This window comes from Daldinia childiae, assembly GCF_008694065.1.
Source record: "Daldinia childiae strain JS-1345 chromosome Unknown Scaffold1, whole genome shotgun sequence".
Taxonomy (NCBI): domain Eukaryota; kingdom Fungi; phylum Ascomycota; class Sordariomycetes; order Xylariales; family Hypoxylaceae; genus Daldinia; species Daldinia childiae.
In genome coordinates, this window is record NW_022984642.1 from 2701566 (window position 1) to 2722027 (window position 20462).

Consider the following 20462-nt stretch of genomic DNA (forward strand, 5'->3'; position numbering starts at 1 on the left):
GACTCCCGTCTACGTGATGATGCATTTATAACAGAATAGCAATGCAGAAAAGTAACAAGTACCGCAAAGCCTCCGTGGTCTAGCGGTAAGGCCGCCTGCTGGGAAACTGCGTTTCTCCAGGAATGGGACTACCGCTGGGTCATTGCGCTTCTCCAGAATTCAAAACTTCTGCTTGGGTCGTTGCATTTCTCCGGGAGTCGCAACCTGCTGGGTCATTGCGTATCTCCGGATGGTTATTTTTTTGTCTTTTTTTTTAATCCTCCTTTTTTTTCTCGCAGCGTCCAGTTCGAGTTCGAGTTCGAGTTCGAGTCTTGGATTCACTCCACTAGTTTTTTTCTTCTAATTATTTTTTAATAAACTCTTCTTGATGAGTTCTCTTTTTATTTTTTTCATATTCTAAATATACTTACTTCCGCCCCAGTTATTTACTACGAAAGAAATATATTGACGATATAGGCCGCTTAATTCTCAGATATTACGATGTTGCTACTTTAGCCCAGGAGACGATTGTAGGAGCATTTACACTCGATAAAATACCAGGCTTTAAGTTGAGGACTATGTCCTAGACTATGCCAGCGTCACCAATATCCATTCTCGTTCCTCCGCAAGCCCAACCCAAGCCTCTTCATTAATTTCACCCGTACTAACCCGCGAAGCAACACGCCTAACAGGGTCATCCCACTCTACGACTAAGACATTGAGTTTCCTCTCTGCCTTAAGAATCTTGAGACTGTTATCGTTGTGCTTTCGCGATACTACAATAAACGAATGTTTTCCCGATAGCTTGGGTGCTTGGTGTGGCAGAAAGGGGTTCAGTTCGCCAACCTCCTCTTTCTTATCGTTATATATCTTGTTCTCTTCCAAAACTAGTACCGCGTGGCTCGTCCAAAAGAGAAGACGTCCGGAATCCATGAAATCTCCGTCTTCGGTGTCCTGGTGTAGTAAGCTAGGGTCAATCGTCGTGTTCCCCTTCCATCCCGCTGAAGTCGTGTTGTCGATACCGCACATGTCGATCTTCGACGCAGACTCAAATGTTTTTTCGTTTGATAGTGAACGTAATGGAGCAGCTTTACCCCCCATACTAAGCTTCATAATATTTAATTCCGGCTCCAGCACAACCTGTCGTGGTGCGGCGCGGTTCACTCCTAATATGTGATTCCAACCGAGCCAAGACCAACTAGGGAACTGTACCCTATGAACCGTCCCATCACTCGATATCACACGATGTAATTCCCGTCGTCGCTCTGGAAGCTCATGCGACTTCCACTTGCGATCCCGATACCAGACGATATTGTTCCAAGCCAAGCCCTCATCAAATCTCGTCGAGACAGAATGACCCCAGTAAAACTCGTGTCCCGTATTAACCCCGACCCTCCTCAGTACCCCTGAAAACGCGTCCAGGACATCTGCTTGTACGGTAAGCTTTCTATTACAGTATCCCTGAATCATCGAGCTTAGCTCGCTGTACGCGAAATTATTACCACCCCCAAATTCTCCGAAGATTTTGTGACCGGATAGTACTGAAAAGATGATGTCGTTAGAGGCGACGGCGGTAGGAAAGGCTTCGAAGGCGATGGTCTCGCAGCATTTGGAAGTCTCGCAGCTCCAGAATACTTGATCGGAAGCGATTATGAGAGTCCGGCGAGAGCAGAGACCCTCTTGAAATGTCCAACCCCGTGTCTTCCATCGGCTATCCTGGTACTCTTGGTCGAGGTTAAGGACGTCTGTTAGGCCTAGATCTTTAGCAACACGAGCCGTAAGCTGGTTAATATTACGAGTTGTGCTGTTGATTCCAGGAAGCCCATCAGTTGCCGTGCCACATGCTGCGACAACCGTTAATTCTGCCCTCGAGTAGACGAGGTCCATCTGAGGGATTTGGACGACTTTATCAGCTTCGGAATCCTGGATAATACATAGCCGATCAACCCAGATGAACTCTACTCCCATCTGCTTAGTCAACTCTATCGCATCTACGATAGTCTTCGGTAAGAGTTGACTCCCGAGAAAACCTGGTGTTTTCATTTCCTCAACATTCGAAAGGATTGTTTGGAAAGGGCCGCGTCGTTCGTCGCCCCATACGTAACTGAGCGCGAAATAGGGGCACGGATCTGACACCTCAACTAAGCAGTGGCGTCGCACATCGATCAACCTGAGTTTTTCAGGCCACGAAGTATCCGGCGCAATCCAAGGAGGCAGACTACACTTCTCCCCGTGCTTCTCAAGGCATGTCTCATACCACTTCCTAAGCAACCCAACATTAACCTCCGACTCCACAACCCTCCCCGACGGAAACACCGAAAACGGCTCCTCCCCCGTCACATAATCATCCACACGCGGCACCGGATACAAACACGGATGCAACTGCAAGAACGTCTGCGCCGTCCATCTAACCGGGCTAATCCCCACCAGCACCAGCAACCTATTCAAGCTATTATTCCTCCTCTTGCCATCACCACTCGCCTTATCCGCATCTAGAAAGATACCCCGTCGCTCAAGCGAGTCGAAAAAGTTCTGTATAACCAGATTCGTAGAAGAGTATCCCGGGTTCTCACCCGCAAAAAACGTATCCAGCAGCGAATCTGCCTGTGACAATCTAGTTGCTAGCACAGAGGACCCGAGACGGCTCCGGCTGCTCCAGAACGCGCAGGTGAGATTGTCTGGGCGGTCGTGGAATTCCGCGACGGGCGACCAGGGCTTTAAGTTGTGGGAGCCGTTTGAAATCAGTTTGCATAGCTCACAGGTTTCTGCTGCTGTGTGGATTGCGCCGAGGTTATGCTCGCCACTTTTCAGCTGCCCATTTTCGAGAGCGGCTTTGTGAGGGTTGAAGAAGCTAGTGGTGACTTCTGCCCAGTCGACTGAGCGGCAGAAGTCGCATAGGCCAACTTCGTTATCCAATTGTACTTCGGTCATAATAGCGAAGGGGTCTTAACTAAAATTTATTTACTCGAATGATAGCTAAAAGAAAAGTATAGAATCTATCGTAAGATGAAAAGCCTTTGGGCTAGTGAAGAGGGTATATTATAGGGAGGCCCAGCCGCGGCTGAGTAGTCATGCGGGAGTATAGTCAACGCTAGAACCGATTGAGCTGGTAAGTATAGATTAGGGACTTACACAGAATAGATATACAATTGTAAATAGGCAACCATCGAATCATGAAAAATGGCATCAAGGTAACATGGTAGCTGTTAGTATGGATCGCTTAAGAACACTTCAATTAGCATTGCATTTTCCCAGATCCCAAACGAGAATAACATTACACCTCTAAGTTTCTGGCTACGTCTTCTTTTTGCTCTTCGTCTTGCCTTCACTCTTGGTCGCAGTCTTACTCTTGCTCTTCTCCTTATTCTTTTCACCCTTTTCGCTCTTTTCATCACTCTTAGTCTTGCTCTTCTCCTCGCTCTTAGCCTCGCTCTTCTCCTCCGCATTACCGTTCGCGCTTGGCTTATTCAACGCCTTGGGGTCAAGACCACGTTTCCTCATAGCGTTGCGCCTCGCCCTCTCCATGTACTTCTCATCTTCCTCTTCATCGAAACCACCGAACTCATCATCTTGTCCAGACACATTGTCATCTGTGATGGGCGTCTTGTCGATGACCTCTTCCTCGGCGCGCGGTGCTGAGGTACCTTGAGTAGACTTGTCTTTAACGAGGTTGGCGGGTGTCGGGCCAACCTTCTGGAACTTGGCGACAAAGAAACCGTCTACGTTGTATGTGTGCGGGTAGTATCTCCGCGTTAGTCGTAGACTAGGGTCGAAACTCTTGCCCATGTAGTTGGTGAAACCTTCTTTGCCGAAGGGGAGTTCGGTGGAGACCAACTTGACGTTAGGTCGCTTGTTGAGCGCATATTGGACTACTTGCTCATTCTCCTCGACAGTGACTGAACATGTAGAGTAGACTAAATAACCACCAGTTTTACTTGCGTGGTTGACCGAGTCAATTGCAGCTAGCAATAACTGCTTCTGGGTGTGGGGTAAGACCATGAAATCTTTCTCATCCTTGTTCGTCTTGACCGAGGCATCCTTGGCGATAACTCCTGTACCTGAACAAGGAGCATCAAGAAGTACTCTGTCGAAGCCACCAATTACCTTCGGGAACTCTCGGGCATCATGGTTGCAGACAATCACGTTGCGACAACCAAGACGATGGATGTTACCAATTAGACCCTTCGAACGAGACTTGCTCGGATCGTTGGCAAATATGCAACCAGTGTTCTTCATCATAGCAGCCATATGCGTAGTTTTACCACCAGGAGCAGAGGCCATATCCAGCACTCGCTCACCTTCTTGTGGACCTAAAGCCATGACGGGCAAAAATGAGGACGCAGCCTGAAGAATGTAGTGTCCAGCAAGATATTCGGCGTGGTGGCACCAAGCGGAACGTTGCTCTCGAAGATCTGTAACCCAACCTTAGACCACTTGCCTACAGGCTCTAGAGTGACACCGCGATTTATCAGGGCCTGAGCTAAGTCTCGGCGATGCGTTCGTAGAGTGTTAGTTCGGATGACGACAGGTCGCGCAGTCTCGTTAGCCTCGAAGAACGCGAAAGCTTCTCTTGCTGGGAATAGGTTCATAAGCTTTTCGGCAAGATATTCCGAGTAACCGTAGTAGGCGCATATGTCCTTTAGCAATTGTGTCGTGTATTCGGTTCTAGACCTGCCCTCCTCCGCTGCGTTCGCAAAGTCGTCTAAGACACGTATCGTGTCCGTAATTCTTGTTCTTAGTAATTGCAGATCCGGGGCCAAGAGAGCCTTTGTCTTTAATGCTAAATCATCCTCTTCCTCATCGTCGATGACATGCGGTCGCTCAATGTTAGTCTGGAGTGCTGCTTCTTCCAATTCTGCTTGCGCCTCCGCCTCCTCTTGAGCCTTTTCCCTGTCTAGCTTATTTGATAGACCGACGATGTTTGCAGCCGTCAACTTCTCTTCAGCATCCGAATCATCTTCATCCTCTGAGAACATAGCCTTTCGCTCCCTCTGGTCCTCTGCATCAGAGTCAAAGACGGAATCATCTGACCCAATAAAGTCGTCTCCTAGGCCGCCCATCTCGTCATCCTCCAGACCGGAGAATTCGTCACCGTCCGGCTCGGAGCCGCTCAGCCCATCACCAAGGCCATCACTAAGCTCTTCATCGGACTCTGGCACGGGAGCAGGCTTCTTTGCTTTCGACCTGTTGTTTTTTCCATTTTGCTTGGGCGCTGGGACGGCCTTCACACCATTGGATTTTCCATTGGCTTTAGGAGCAGCCTTCTTTGCACCAGCGCCATTGGACTTAGAAGCTGATTCGGTCGCAGTTTTCCGCTTCTTCTTGTTCGGTGCGTCGGTGGGAACGTCATCTACAGGTAGACCAGCCTTTCGCTTTAATTTCGCAAAGTGTTCTTCTGACAATGGCTCAGGAGGGCCCTGCTTCTTCATGCGACGACCGACACCCATTTTGCTGGCAGTATTATATGAAAATTATTAAATGTATCGTTGTATCTTTTGAGCTGGGCGCTCTAAAATTTCCAATGCTTTTCGTAGTTTGACCTCGAACTTTTTTTCTTGCGATAAGCTGATAATGAATCTGGACCACTTTTATCAGGATGTAGGATTGGATGATCCAAATTAGCGCAGCGGGTCTGAAGAGAGGTACCTCAGTACACAGATACGCAGGTACAATTAAGCTTCAGCCACAAAGTGGGATACATTCGTGGCGTCCTAAAGGCGGGACATCGTGATCGTCACTAAAGACAATACATAGTTCAAGGCGGCCTAAATCATTTGTGACATAACTTCTCATACTCGACATCTCGTATAACACTTACAAAACAAATATGACGGAAGTATCATTCGCGAGATCTTTTCTCGCAGCACTAGACGCTCGTCCGATCAAGCTATCATCCGAACATGTCGAGGATCCTAAGAGCTATGCTGCGCGCGGCGCTGTATGCTACACTTTACGACTGTCTCACTCTTCCTAGCTGACAAAAATTGTAGTATATACTTCCCAAAATGCCGAAGGTTATGAGCAAGCGCAAGGCCAGCACCGTAGCGCCGGGTCAGGAGCGCAGCCTCACCGTCCTCGTCAAATCCCTCCGTAACCCGCCGTTAGACATCAAGCTCTCATCCCAGACGCCCAACACCTCTGTCTTAGACATAAAGACCGCCGTATCACAGGATACAGGTATACCTATCGAGAAGATGAAGCTGCTACACAAAAAGAAGCCGATCGCCGATAGCAAAGTGCTGAAGGACCTTGCGGGAGAGAGTGAGACAAGCATCGAGTTCTCCGTCATGGTTATGGGAGGGGCCGCAGCTATTAAGACAACAACTCCAGCGCAGTCTGACGTTGCGCAGGGTCAAAGCGGGAATGATGTATTAGATACCAAGGAATTTTGGGACGATCTTAGGGGATTCCTGTTACAACGAATACGAGACGAAAAGACAGCGGATGAACTAACAAACACTTTTCAAAGCGCGTGGAAGGCGAAGGCATAGATTTAGAAGATATAAGTAGAGAGCCAGCCACTCCGTATAATCAATAAGTTCAGCAGACCAAACCAGAATATCAGGGTATTGAGAGGCTGCGAAAATGATAATTAATAATGGCGTAGACATCTGACCAAAGAGCACAATAGGAACGATCTACATTCAAATATGACCTTTTGTGTTGTGCGGTGTATACCGATGGCTAACATCACAAGCTTGACAATTCATGTCTGCCCTCTAAGGAAAAATAAACAGCGACCAAAGCGGCCCTACTCCATCGTAATGGCAGGGAGAGAGTTTATGTCCATCCTGCAGTTTCGTAGACGTCGTGGATCCATGGCACGCGAGTGCCCCTCCTCAAGTAATGATCCTTAGCAACTTTGCCCCTAAGTTGCTCTCGGGCCTCGGGGGTTGGAGGCGCTTAACCGGCCAGACCCTTGCTGACCACCTTTAGTACTGTGTCGTATTCGATGTCGTCCTGGTCGTTGGCCTGTAGTTCGATGGCAATACCGGTGAGAGAACGCTTCAGGGCTTCCTTCGACGAGGCGTACACCATCTTGGCCTTTAAGGGGGTTAGCATTATATTACCGCAGGCAAGTTAAAAGGCTATTGTGTAAACTAACCATAACGTTGGCATCATCGGGCGACCATGCGATAAAGGTGATCTTGTTTCTATAGGATATTAGTATAACAAATATATTATATTGGACGAGGCTACCAACCGCGAGCCTTCTCCACTAGCGAGGTTGTACTCGAAGTCGTAGACAGCGTATCGAGGTCCCTTGCTTACAGCGCCCTAGATATAAATAATTAGAATAGAATCCAGAAACGTAGTGCTACTAGCATAAGCATAATACTTACACTCTTGGTCTTGGTGGTGGCGTTGAGGAGCTTCTCACGGAAGGTCTCCCAGTCCTTATCCTCGAAGCCTCCTCGACGATGATCTCTCGGTTGTTGTCCGACAGCTTGAAGATGATATACTTGTGCTTCTTAGCAAGCTTAAGGTCGTTGTACGCAGTAATGCACTCTTGCGAGACTGTCGCTCTAGATAGCCATGGATATTAGCTCGTATTCTCTTCTTATTCTTCAGACGCGCCGGAAAGAGCGGTGCACCGTGAAAGCGCATAATGACGCGCGGATAGGGGGGTTGCCGACAAGAGACAGGAATAGGACGACGGTTAACTGAAAGGAGTCACGAACCCTGATTGAGACTACCGAAAATTAATATTAGCAGGCTTTCAAGGGTTGATTGGATTCAAGAACTCACCATTTTGGCGATATGCTTGAGCTACACCGGTACCAAATGAGATTCCGAAGACAAGCTACGATGTGGGTTGGTTAGCGGGGTTCAAGAAAGGTGCCTACAAAAGGGTCAGGATGGCCAGGAGGTGCAGGAGGTGCAGGAGGTATAAGTGAATTTAGAGTGAATGATGTAAGGTTAAATCTGCAACTAACATGAATCGCTGAATGTGGCTATCCACCAAGGAGGGTCTCGTGGTTCAAGTTTGCAGATAAATGCGATGGATGTTTAGGAGGACAACAATAGAAAGAAGAGTCGGGAGAGATGTAAGTAGTGTTTTTAGTGTGGGCCCTATCGCAATGGAGGGGAAGGTCGGGCTGATGAAAAGAGGCACGCACGATGAACAGAGAAATCAACACACAAAGCCTTGGTGGGGTCAAATGTTGTTTGGGAGGGGATTAGGGGGGTTAAGGGGGGCAGTTGGAACAGGGGTTTTCAGTGGAGGAGGGTGGGCAGTTGGCAATGAGATAAATACATAACGCCCTGAACGCTTGCTTGCTATAGGCTACATACCTCTTACCTAACGTACAACTACATAACATTTTAGTACACTTCAAAAAAAAAAATACACTTGTTCTTGGCGGTAACTGGGTCGACCATTAACTTATCCCGTTACCAAATTTCATAATAAACTACACGTGACTCCTTTAATTTCTTGGAATTGGGCTACCTATTTCAGGGGTTGCTACCTACTACATACATCCAATATGTATGTACCTACCTACGTATTGTCACTGCCTTGCTACCTTTAATAAGGACGGCCGAGCCACATGGGATTCGTCATCGCGTATCACCATATATGTCATCTCAATTTCTAGGCAGAACATGAGATAATTACAAATTTTGGTGCCTAAAGAGAGAAAAAAAAAAGGGGGGGAGCAAATATTTATCATCAGATCAATTATGATCACCTACACTAAATGTAGGTAGATTGGCATTTCGTAGTTCGTAGCTCTAATATACAACTCTCATAACGCCGCTCGGGATATCAAGATGTGAATAATGCACAGGGGGGGAGAGGTAAAGGTAGAGGGGAGATAGAGGAAGACATGACAAGAGCCAACATTAACCGGACCGCATAACACCGAGGTCAATGCTCCCAACCCAAACTTTTGATACATGACAGGATAAAGGTTCATTCATAAACATGAACTCATTACATCATTCCTCCCATGCCACCCATTCCTCCCATACCGCCCATGCCGCCCATACCACCAGGAGCAGGCTTATCCTCGGGTGCCTCGACAATAGCAACTTCGGTTGTGCCTAGTAACGATGCGACGCCACTAGCATCAACCAGACCAGTTCGGACAACCTTGAGCGGGTCAAGGATACCTGCCTGGATCATGTCCACGTACTCACCCTTGGCGCTGTCGAAGCCCTTGTTGAAGTCGCTACCGAACTCATCCATAAGCTTACCAACGACCACGGAGCCCTCAAGACCAGCGTTCTCCACGATCGTCCTGGCTGGTCGAGTAATCGCGTTCTTGACGATGCTAACACCAAGTTGCTGATCGAAGTTTCCAGTCTTAATATCCTTCAAGGCATTGCTGGCAGCCTTGAGGAGAGCAGTACCACCACCGGGAAGAATACCCTCCTCAACAGCAGCTCGGGTAGCGTTAAGAGCATCGACGAAGCGGTCCTTCTTCTCGCCGACCTCGACCTCGGAAGAACCACCGACCTTGATGACGGCAACACCACCCGAGAGCTTAGCAAGTCGCTCCTGAAGCTTCTCTTTCTCGTGAGTATCGGTAGTAGGATCGCTCATGACACCACGGATCTGCTCACATCGTTGAGCAATCGAGTCCTTGGTGCCCTCTCCATTGAGGATGATAGTATCCTCCTTAGTGATGGTGATGGAACCAGTGGAACCAAGCATGTCAGGGGTGGCCTTCTCGAGCTTGATATCGAGCTCATCAGTGAAAACGGTACCGTTGGTGAGGACAGCGATATCGCCGAGGATCGACTTTCGGTTGTCACCGAAGCCGGGAGCCTTGACGGCAGCAACCTGGAGCTGGCCACGGAGCTTGTTCAAGATGCAGACAGCTAGGGCTTCACCATCGATATCCTCGGCAATGATGACAAGAGGTCGTCGCAGCTGGGTAGAGGCTTCAAGAGCGGGTATGATATCTTGTACGGCAGAGATCTTCTTCTCAGAAAGGAGAATGAGGGGCTTCTCAAACTCGACCTTCTGTGCTTTGGCATCTGTGATGAAGTAAGGCGAAACGTAGCCACGGTCGAATCGCATACCCTCGGTGACTTCCAACTCGTCGTTCATTGTCTTTCCCTCCTTGACGGTAATAACACCCTCCTTGCCAACTTTCTCCATGGCATTGGCAATCAGCTTGCCAATGTGGGTATCTCCGTTGGCGCTAATGGTGGCAACTTGAGCGACTTCTTCGCTAGTCGTGATATCCCTCTTGTTCTTCTGGAGGTATTCAACAACAGCGTCGACAGCGGCTTGGGTACCCCGCCGCAGATCCATGGGGTTGCAGCCAGCAGCGACATTCTTAACAGTTTCCGAGAAGATAGCGCGAGCTAGAACAGTCGCGCTTGTGGTTCCGTCACCGGCAGATTCGTTTGTCTTGGATGCGACATCTTGTAATAACTTAGCGCCGAGGTTCTCGAACTTGTCTTGTAAGCTGATAGCTCTTGCGACAGTAACACCATCTATAGTCTCCAGTCAGTAACTCGGCCGAATTGAAGGAAGAATAAAGTCCTATACATACCCTTTGTGATCTTAGGGGAACCATAGCTTGACTCGATTATAACATTTCGACCCTTAGGGCCGAGTGTAGTGGCAACAGCTTTGGCGAGGGTTTCGACACCGGCAAGAAGGGAAGCCCGGCCCTCGACGCCAAACTTGAGCTCCTATATGATATATGTTAGTAATCCGCACAATATATTCTATAATAGAACTAAGTCTGTTTGATTTTAAGGCTCATAGAAGGGTATTACCAACCTTGTGTGCGAATCGAAGCTGCTGTGAAAGCCCTGCACCAACTCGGTACTTAGTGGCAGCCGAAGATAGGACCGAGGCCCTCGCTCGGGATGATAGAGCGCGCTGCATTGTGACTGTGGGATACACAAATTAAGTAAGGTAAAGGCAAAAAATAAAATGCCACCACAAAGATCACGGCGTAATAGAGGGAAGGAGAAGAGAGGCTCGCCGGTGTTGTTGAAATGTAGGCGTTGAAGAATTGAGTTTTGAGACTCCGGGGAAGAAAAGCTTCAAAAAATTTAATCCAATCCAATGACGGAGGAACCGGCCAGAAGCCGAAGCTGTTCCGCGCTAACCCGAATAAGTATAGCTGTACCACAAGTCCGTTCGACCAACGGCTTCATGGAAATTCATAGAATATGATTTGTTGCAATTCTAGACTTTTATGTTGTGACCGGCTTTAGTATTACAAAATTTACTTTTTAAAAATAATTAACTTTACCTACCCTTATGTTTTACATGTTGTAGAGGATATCGTAAATCAATTACAGCTACAACCGCATATTGAAGGAGGGGTTATTAAGTGAGGGGGAATTACATATGAGGTACCTACAAGGTAGATTCAACATGAGCTAAGCTTGTAAAACAGGTTGACAAGTATGTATATCTGTACCATAAACAGAGTTCAAAATACAACTATATTTGTAAGCACTTGCTTTTGAAAAGAACGTGTAATTGAAAATATGTGAGATACGGACAATTGCGGTGTTAGGAGCTATTACCGTCCGTAACCTAAGTATAAAAAGAATCAACGAGTAGGTGATTAATTAAGTTTCTTCAATCACTCATCCTCCCCTCTAACTCCCCAGGCATCATGGCAACTATCGCAAAAACAATTGTGGCTACGGGCGCTACTTCAGGCTTGGTAGGCAGTAATTCATCATGACATCTACAGACTCATCCTAACCTCTTGTGTTATATAGGGATTCGAATTAGTTAAGCAACTTCTTGCACAAACGCAGCCATACAAATTCATTCTCGGAGCCAGGGACACGAAAACAGCCCAAGCCACATTCGATAGACTCGAATATGACAACAGCAAACACAGCTTAACTATCTTCCCGTTAGAGCTGTCGAATCTCAAAACCGTCAAGACTTTCTCACAGCAAGCCTTGGATAAAGTTGGACAAGACAAGATTGACTACTTGATGCTCAATGCAGCAATTAGCAAGAATTCTGAGCAACCCGGTCCGCATGGTTCTAAATGGAGTGAGCCCTATATTGTGAACCACCTGTGTAAGAATTTACCTTTTTTCGTTCTTTTTACAAGTCGACAATTTATGCTAATGAGGACTCTAGCCCAACACTACCTCATTCATCTACTTCGAGAGAAGTTAGAAGCATCGAAGTCGCGCATCGTAGTCATCTCCTCCGGTGCCGTTTGCCTCGTAAAAGACCCTAGTATGTTAAGCTCGCTACCCTCTTAATCCGGGATACTAATCTTATATCACGCGTAGAATTTCTTGAGCATGATCTCACGGGTGGTTCGAAGACGGACCGTAGTGTATACGGTGCTACAAAGTTCGTTCAGCTACTAGGAGCCCACTGGTGGCGCCGTCAACTTCAAGGCAAATGCCACGTCGTCGCTGTGTCGCCCGGCTTAGTACCTGGTACCGGCCTCATAAGGGGCAGTGATCAATTCAAACTTCCCATAAACCATCCAGATGCAAAGAGCGTTCCAGAAGGTATGTTTAATCCATAACTCTCAGAATCCAGGGGTCGCACCTAACTTACACTACCGACAGGCGCCCAAAGTATGTACCGTGCATTTATAAGGGACGACTTCCCGGAAGACCCCGACCAGATCTTCTTGACGAGCTGGGGTGAATGGTGGCCTAAGGATGTCTATGGACTCACTCTTGACAAAGACCTCCAGGATAAATGGTCTCCTAGTAAAGACGAGATTGAGAAGGAAGAGGGTCTGACCGCCTAACTTAACTTGATTGTAGGTCTAAGATTATATAATCTCATGAACAATCCTGTGAAATGGAAAATCAAATCTAATATTATTAAGAATCAGTGGGTATCTACGGCTCTATACTATCCCGCAATAACTGTCTTGTCTGCTCAATGTATTTTCGCAATGCAGTAACACCCCCTTTCCCGAGATCGGGCTTACACACAAGTTCTTCCTTGCATAATACCACTTTCAAGAGCTTGAAGAATTCCGGTTCACTCAATAGACCATTGTGGTTGGTCCCATATCTGTTAAGTCGAAATTCTTGCGGTATTCCAAGCAGATTTTCCATCTTGTCGAACAGGTTAATGACGACCTGAATAAACATCGTGGCTTGTAGGTTGCCGGATTCTGCAGGAAAGTTAGTACTGTCGTGGTATACAGGGTCGGGCACTTAATGCCCGGGTATCAGAAAGAAGCTACATACGAAGTGAGAAAGTACCAAAGTCTATCCCAGGTAGTTCACATAGCGAAGGGACGTCTCTTTAGATATCTCTAGAAGGGCCTCGTAGCAATGCGTGAAAATGATGAGGAAGAGCTGTGTAATGTGGATATAGGATAGAGAATATGCATGAGTGTTGCTGAATCGATACAGCGTCTGGGCCTATTTCCTATTGTAGACACAAGCGATGGGGTGGCTAGTGTCCGGCCATATTCGGAAGAGTGTGGAGAACTGTGACCCCTACTTGAGCCGCTTATGTTGCTACCAGGTCCGGATTCCGGCGTCCTCGGAGAAGAACCATGCGATGTTATTGCTGCCGGTGACCGATTTGCGTCTGATAACGTACGTATGACATCTACGAACTCGCGGCTACTGCCAAGTACACTATGGACTTGAGACCCGGAAAAATCGTCTGTTTGATCAATGGGCGCGACAAGTGTGTCGAGACTTATCTCGGGAGACCCTCGCCCAATCTGGTCTAGAAGTTTAACCAAGTCGTGGTTTATTTTAGCAAGCCGTTGTGTATCGCTCTCGGAGATTCCACGGCCAACTTCGACAACCGAATCCTGAGTCGTGACGATGCCTTCCGGAGAAGCCGACGCAGTGTTATCAATGCTGGTCCCCTGGCTCTGTAAAGATAGCGCCCCAGCCGGTGAGACTTGTGTCTGGAAAGTAGATAGGGGCATCATCTCTGGTTGATACTCCAAGGTAGGCAGATGGGCCTTATTGACGGTAAAATCGAAAGATGCGAAATTTCCGTCGAAGCCATCGCCAAACATAGATCCATAGACAGCAGGATCCCAAGGCCCAATAATGTCAGGAGGATAAGCTACTGTGTGTTGCGCATTACCGGAACTCTCAAAGAAGGTGGACATCGATGTATTAATTGTCTGGTTAACATTAGTAGCCGGAATGTTTTGCTGTTGGTCATTTTGTCGCGGCCGTATTTGTGTTCTAGAACTGACGCCTCCTATCCGACGGCGGGATCGGGATCGTATAGGCACATTCGGGGTAGTGGCGCATTGGGCATCTGCTCGCGTACATCGGTAGCAGCGCTGTTGTCCCGGATCCCGTAAACATCTTAGTTTATGTCCTTTGCACCGATCACAAGCGGATCTACGGATCGGAAGACCAGGGACGGTCGCTTGTACTCCTTGCATTTTGAATTGGAACTTTTTATCGTGAGTCCCGGGATTCTTGATGTGATGGGCATGAAAGCCGTTAATGTTACGGGTAAGAAATTCTCATGTTTACGAGCTGATATCTATTTCGTACCTTACATTTCAACAGCTGCGCCACACCAGAACTTCTTCGCATGCATAATAATTAGGGGCACCTATTCTATTTATAGACTATCAATGCTTGGACTTCCATGCACCCATTCATGTTGTTCTATGTATGTAAGCAATTGCTGTGTATTGAAAACCCTCGGCGTTAATTTCTGCGCAAAAGCGGTCTATTGGCGATATCTTATTTGAAAGACTTGACAGGTAGTGTTTTGATACTTCGCAAGTTACCTTAGGTATCTAATAATTGGTTAACCAACAGTTGCGTCAATAAAATGCATGTTTCGTATACGGAGACGTATTCGTATCTAAATGTAATTAAAATTGTCAAGACTCGGGCCATCCGAGGCAAAGAACTATGAAGTTTACATGCACAGGACCGTAAATGTGCATATGTGTAACTCTATTTCTCCGTGATGTCTCGGGAGGCTTTCGGGGCGGGGCGCCTAATAAACCTCTCCTTGATTTCAATTAGAGAATATTTGAGAAAAGGGGCCCCGTACAATAACCTTTCGCAACTCCGACAGTGTCCGGGCAAAAGATTCCCGGGGTGGACCAATTCATAATATCAACCCCTTGCAATTAATAGTGGGATGAGCCATAGAATCCAATCCTGAAGGATTAACAAGGTTAAAGTGCATAAGCTATTAAAACCGTTATTGACTAAGTATTTTTCAAGTATTACTTCATACAAATATATGTAAGAATATACTTTTGAAACTAGCTCTCAATAACTTCATAATAAGGAGTAAACGATACCGCGCGAAAACATCAACCAATGAAAACTCTCTCACATAGTTGTGAAGACAGCAACATGCACGATAGGTATAGGAAATACGCAGATCCCCTAAGTTTTAAAGGATTATGAGCTGAATCTGCGAAAATAAGAGAAGGTTATTATGCAATGAGTCACTCTATGTAATAAGGAGTCATAAACTACACCCCTGACACGAGGAACCAATAGCCCACAGATTGTTTAGTATATATAAGAGACCTCTATCTCCTCGAAATCAAGAACTCATATAGATAGTCACGATCACGACAATAAGATCAAATCATCCCTCATCATGTGTAGTCCCGCTCAGATCCCGTATCCGGATTTGCCCGGCGTACAATTTACTTCACTTAACGCCACCCTGGTGTCCAACCTCACAATCCAAGTTCCAGAGAGCACATACACGAACAATGGGGCTGTATATGCCGAAGGTATCAGCTTCTGCAACCTCACGACTACCTACACGCATCCTGGAGAATCTGATACTGTCACTATTAGCATGTATCTCCCCACCGAGTGGAATGGCAGGATGCAAGGTATTGGCGGAGGGGGTTATTCCGCCGGAGGTGTTAACTTTATACTTAGCTATTACTCTATGCTCGGTGCTGTGTCAGATGGATACTCCGCCGTGACCACTAACGCCGGCCATGCTGCGTTAAGCCCGGATGACTGGATATTGAAGAGTCCCGGACATGTCGACCTCCACCTTCTCGAAGAGTTTGGCTCCACCTCGCTCAACGAATTGTCTATTATCGGCAAGGCAATTACGGAGAGCTACTACGGCAAGCCACCAGCATATTCCTATTGGAGCGGATGCTCACAAGGCGGGCGACAAGGATTTAAGATTGCCGAGAAATACCCTACCAGCATTTGATGGAATAGTTGCCTCGGCTCCAGCAGTTGATCTCGCTGGGTTGGGAGTGGGTGATCATTGGCCCCAGGTTGTCATGAAGGCCATGGGCCAGTACCCGAAGAATTGCGAGCTTGCTGCGATCACGGAAGCCTTTATCAAGCACTGCGATGGCGATGACGGATTACTTGACGGAATCGTCACTGATCCGGATTCCTGCGACTTTGATCCACATTCTGTGGTGAACAAATCTATTGATTGTCAGGATACCGACTCTGGAACTGTGAAGATATCAGAAGCTGCTATCAACGTTGCGATCGCGACGTGGACTGGCGCTCAAAAATCGGATGGCTCATTCCTTTGGTGGGGAGTCAAAAAGGGGTCCAGTCTAGTAGACGGGGATACCAAATTGGGAGTCAGTCCAGGACTTGCGACAACTACATGCTCAGGGAATGGTACCTGTACAGGGCACACGATGGAGATTGTCGACGCATGGATACGACTTCTGATTAAGAAAGACCCTACTTTCGACGTCACGACAGTCACAATCGAAGAATTTCAGGATTTATTTCAACAATCGCTAGATGAGTACGGATCGATCATTAACGTGAAGCCTAACCTGGACGCCTTCCGAGACAGGTGGGAAGCTACTATCATACCACGGTCTAGCCGATGCTATCCTCCCCACGGACTCTTCGTCAAGCTTCTATAAAAGTGTTGCAGCCCACGACGAGAAAATACACGATTATTATCGCCTTTTGAAGCACCAGGGCTTGCTCACTGTTTGGCAGGTGATGGATACTATCCTGCTGGAATTTTCAAGTCCCTCGTCTCATGGGTTGAATCCGGTGTCGCCCCTGACAGTCTCGTTGCAGCGACTTCTGCGGAAATTGGTCCTGTTCGTGAGAGTATTTTGTGTCCTTATCCTCAGAAGGCACACTACAAGGGTACGAGTTCAAACGCTACAGCTGATGATTTCTATTGTGGTAATTAAGGAGCGATCGAAGAGTCTGTGCTGAAGACAGCATACATCAGGGGTTCCTTCTGACAAAAGAAGATCAGACTTTATATAGTTGTCTATTACACAATTTAAGCTAAGGCCTTACCTAAGTTAATTATAAAAGTTGAAGATTACTTTGGGGCGCCTGTTCTAGGTATTTGTCAGATACCCCTTGATGATTGTCACACGTAGAGTAGAAACAGCAGCAAAACTGATATGTACATAATAGCTGTGTAATAATATAAATCTATTGACGCTTAACTTTTTACTCTTGTTCGAAAGCGTTGTAACGCCTTTTATATATTTATTTCATATATGTCCATATCTAATTCATTCTAGTACCATTTATACCCTGACAGAAGAAACCACTGCTAGCCCTATTGCAATACCTCCTCTAGCTCTTTTGCCTTCAGTTTTCGACATCAGCCCTTCCACAACATAACGCAGCTCGCGCCACAGCATCGGTTTTGCGAAGCAAGGCAGAATTCGCGTCTGGTTTAGCTGTAGCTGCGGTGATCCAATGCACACCCTCCGTTGGGATCCCAAGAGCAAACCGTCGCTTATGCGCTCGACCCTGGGAATCGATTAAATTGTACGGGCTCCGTGTGACATCTAGTCCCCCTGTTTCATAGCCGTCTATGGTGTGGGGTCGGCATTGGCCCTTTTGCAGAAGACTTGTAAGGAGCTTATCAGCCGTGTGCTTGAGATTCGGTCGAGGTAGACGTGCTTCTATAAGAGTCGTTACGCGGACTGTCAGGTCTAACACCTTAGGGCTTTGGGCAAGCCACGCCCCATCTTCCTCCCGAACACTTAGTTCCGGGCCAAGGACGACTAACACTCCCGCCTCTATTAGCGCGATCATCTCTTGAATACGCTGTCGAGGCGGGCCTATAGAGAGGAAGGCGTTAAGGGGTGTATACCACTTGTCCAGGTGGTTGCGGTGTGAGTGCCCCGACAATCCGTTATGATCTATAATTTCTCGCAGATCGTTACGCAGATCTCGCATCACATTCAACGCCGCTTTTAACGGTCCGTGTACATTCCCGAGTATAGCCTCCTCGACATCTGAGCGCAGATATGCGATCAGCCAGGACTCCCACTCAAACGCCGTGAAATTGCGCCCACCCTGTGGCTGTGAGAGGCGATCCCAGGACCAGCGTTTGTTGGTAGGGACGTTAAAATCGTCAAGGACTTGGGCCTTGATTTTGTAGGCTTGGGCATCTGTATGAGTCTTTTCTTGTTGTGCAGCAAGAAACCGATTGTGAAATTCGGTATTCTCCTGGCCCACTAAGCATTCGTAGTAGGCTAGTTCAACTTCCTTAGAGATCAGCGGCCATATATCGTTCATAAAGTCCAGAGGGTTACTAGCGTCAACGCGTTTACGAAAGAGCGCAACAATATCACTTGTAAGATGGACTGGAATTCGGCGACCGGAAACGCCCTTCGGTTTATCTCCGCGGGCGTGGTACGGAATACCTCGTCGAGAGCCTGCGTATAGAAGGGGCTCGTAGCCCGAGCGGATGTACCGTAGGCCGTATTCAGTAGTTTCGAATTTACCCCCACGGCCCGTTGTTAATAATGATAAATAGTCAAAGAAACAGAGGCCGAGACCGCGTAAGAGAACTTGTTCATCCGGATTTATTGGGGAAAGATTAACGTCAGCTGGGCTAGAAGGCCTAAAGTAATGCAAGCCGTGCTGCTCGGCGTACGTGACTAGGCTTTGCTCGGAAGGGCTTGGAAGCAATGGTAGATGACCTAGGGCTAGGATTATAGCAGAGAGTCCGGATATTGTCTGGCCGTTAGATAGGGTAAGAGTCTGAAGGCCAGAAGGCTCATCGTCGAGGGAAAGAGCAATTGCGGTGTGCACTTGGACGTTAACATTTGTTGGGACTCCCTCTAGTATTTTGCCAAAGAACCAGGCTAGATAGCAACCGTGCTGAGACCGTGTTAGATAGTCGTCAGGATTTATTTCCATGTTATTCTGGCTAGACCATTCGTACAAGTTTGGACCCGGTCGTATCGGCCCTGAGCATGTTACCGTCTCATCAGTGAACAGAGTCACCTGGCATGCTGGGGTATTCATCAGCAGGTTAGGCGGTTGGTCGGTGCGCCATACACGGCCCGGCCCTGGCGGCCACGGATCAATGACATGGACTGTTAGCTGTGCGTCTGTCAGGTTTGACGTGTGTAACTCCGGTGCAGACGCAAGGAGGCGTTCAAGGGTGCTGATCCCGCGTGGCCCACTGCCGACAATAGCAATTTGAATATGATTTGCACTGGTAACGTTTGCGATGGGAGTATTCGTGACTTTGACTGCCTCAGAGGGGGGTGACGAAATAAAAGATTGCAGCCATGCGGGCAAGATGACTGCTTGAGGGTTTCCATGTGAAAGAGTAAAACGTACGAAATCGACTGAAGCCATTTTGAGGATCCAGGTGAATGTTCTACCTTCCTATAGTCTGCTTGAAAGGATATAGAACTTATGAGAATGATTTATTTCTTCGATAGTAGAAGTGATATTAGTATTAAGTATTTATAGGCGTCTATAATGAATAAAGGATAGCTATCTAGGTAGCTAGGTAATCTCCCCCGACAGCGGCAATATGTCCATTTTGTGGGCTTGTCTCTATTCAGACTTATCTTACTGGAGGCAACCCCCGGGGTTGTACAATAGCTCGAGTGCCTAAAGTTTACCTAAGGTTTACCTTACGATATTGTGTCAAATGCGAGTAAAAATTTCCTATTTGGGATATATCCCTTTATATCCCTTGCTCTCTTATGCAAAACGTTTCCCGCCTTACACGATTATGTTTTGATATGTGTATCTGTGCGTATTCAACGCCGTGGATGGCCTCGCTGAACCTGTAAAGCCACTAGCGTCTAACATTAAGAGGCATGTCATCATTTCAGCCCTTCTAACATTGATCGTTATATGGCGGTCTTTCAGATCCTATTGGTAAAATAACATTGTGCGGTGTAGACCTTGGGCTTTTGTGTTACCCGGGGAGTAATCTCTAGTAGGATATTATGCCATACAATATTTTTTTTCGGGACATGCTTTATTACATTATGCAACTTTTTCTTTCTTCACAGGAATTAGTAAAAAATAAAAGAAATTGACCAGAAAAGAGGCAAAATCTTGTCTATTTATAAATAATTAAGGCGTAAATTTAGGAACAGATTTACCAATAACGGGTTTATATAAAATGCGTATAGTGCCTTCGTTAAAGGGTATGAAATGGTAAAGGGCAAGCATTTATAGTTTAATCTATCCTCATATTTAATAATGGCACAATACCCAATATAGTAAGTTCGGTAAGTCAAGTTAAATAATCGTATAGATTTGACCGCTTCCAAGTTAAACTGGCCTGAATGCCTTCATAAAGCCAC

The 20462-nt window shown here is 47.0% G+C and overlaps 7 protein-coding genes across 9 annotated transcripts; 3 read left to right on the top strand and 4 right to left on the bottom strand.

The window, feature by feature from the left end:
* Positions 1–567: 567 nt before the first annotated feature.
* GL218_00699 (uncharacterized protein) lies at positions 568–2910 on the bottom strand (the record flags this gene model as incomplete). The annotated part of the gene is made up of 3 exons (XM_033577132.1): positions 568–1119; positions 1192–2361; positions 2413–2910. 3 exons carry the CDS (start codon positions 2908–2910, stop codon positions 568–570), a joined length of 2220 nt encoding a protein of 739 aa, XP_033442123.1.
* A 363-nt stretch (positions 2911–3273) lies between these two features.
* GL218_00700 (25S rRNA (cytosine(2870)-C(5))-methyltransferase) lies at positions 3274–5426 on the bottom strand (the record flags this gene model as incomplete). The annotated part of the gene is made up of 2 exons (XM_033577133.1): positions 3274–4380; positions 4422–5426. 2 exons carry the CDS (start codon positions 5424–5426, stop codon positions 3274–3276), a joined length of 2112 nt encoding a protein of 703 aa, XP_033441717.1.
* A 380-nt stretch (positions 5427–5806) lies between these two features.
* On the top strand, positions 5807–6470 carry GL218_00701 (uncharacterized protein; the record flags this gene model as incomplete). Its single annotated transcript, XM_033577134.1, has 2 exons — positions 5807–5917; positions 5970–6470. 2 exons carry the CDS (start codon positions 5807–5809, stop codon positions 6468–6470), a joined length of 612 nt encoding a protein of 203 aa, XP_033442055.1.
* Positions 6471–6882: 412 nt separating this feature from the next.
* On the bottom strand, positions 6883–10831 carry GL218_00702 (the record flags this gene model as incomplete). Of its 3 annotated transcripts, XM_033577136.1 has the most annotated exons (7): positions 6883–7023; positions 7085–7133; positions 7184–7246; positions 7323–7505; positions 8922–10431; positions 10491–10632; positions 10724–10831. In XM_033577136.1, 7 exons carry the CDS (start codon positions 10829–10831, stop codon positions 6883–6885), a joined length of 2196 nt encoding a protein of 731 aa, XP_033442054.1. The 3 variants fall into 3 exon arrangements, with proteins under 3 accessions (XP_033442054.1, XP_033442052.1, XP_033442053.1); XM_033577135.1 differs by lacking the exons at positions 8922–10431; positions 10491–10632; positions 10724–10831 and adding exons at positions 7645–7672; positions 7729–7731 and having other exon boundaries at positions 7184–7257; positions 7323–7450; XM_033577137.1 differs by lacking the exons at positions 6883–7023; positions 7085–7133; positions 7184–7246; positions 7323–7505 and having other exon boundaries at positions 8918–10431.
* A 745-nt stretch (positions 10832–11576) lies between these two features.
* Positions 11577–12695, top strand: GL218_00703 (putative short-chain dehydrogenase reductase protein; the record flags this gene model as incomplete). Its single annotated transcript, XM_033577138.1, has 5 exons — positions 11577–11627; positions 11686–11998; positions 12062–12163; positions 12220–12447; positions 12508–12695. The coding sequence occupies 5 exons, from the start codon at positions 11577–11579 to the stop codon at positions 12693–12695; spliced, it is 882 nt and encodes a 293-aa protein (XP_033442051.1).
* Positions 12696–15914: 3219 nt separating this feature from the next.
* GL218_00704 (uncharacterized protein) lies at positions 15915–16784 on the top strand (the record flags this gene model as incomplete). Its single annotated transcript, XM_033577139.1, has 1 exon — positions 15915–16784. One exon carries the CDS (start codon positions 15915–15917, stop codon positions 16782–16784), a length of 870 nt encoding a protein of 289 aa, XP_033441598.1.
* A 697-nt stretch (positions 16785–17481) lies between these two features.
* Positions 17482–19494, bottom strand: GL218_00705 (uncharacterized protein; the record flags this gene model as incomplete). Its single annotated transcript, XM_033577140.1, has 1 exon — positions 17482–19494. One exon carries the CDS (start codon positions 19492–19494, stop codon positions 17482–17484), a length of 2013 nt encoding a protein of 670 aa, XP_033442073.1.
* Between the last annotated feature and the right edge of the window lie 968 nt (positions 19495–20462).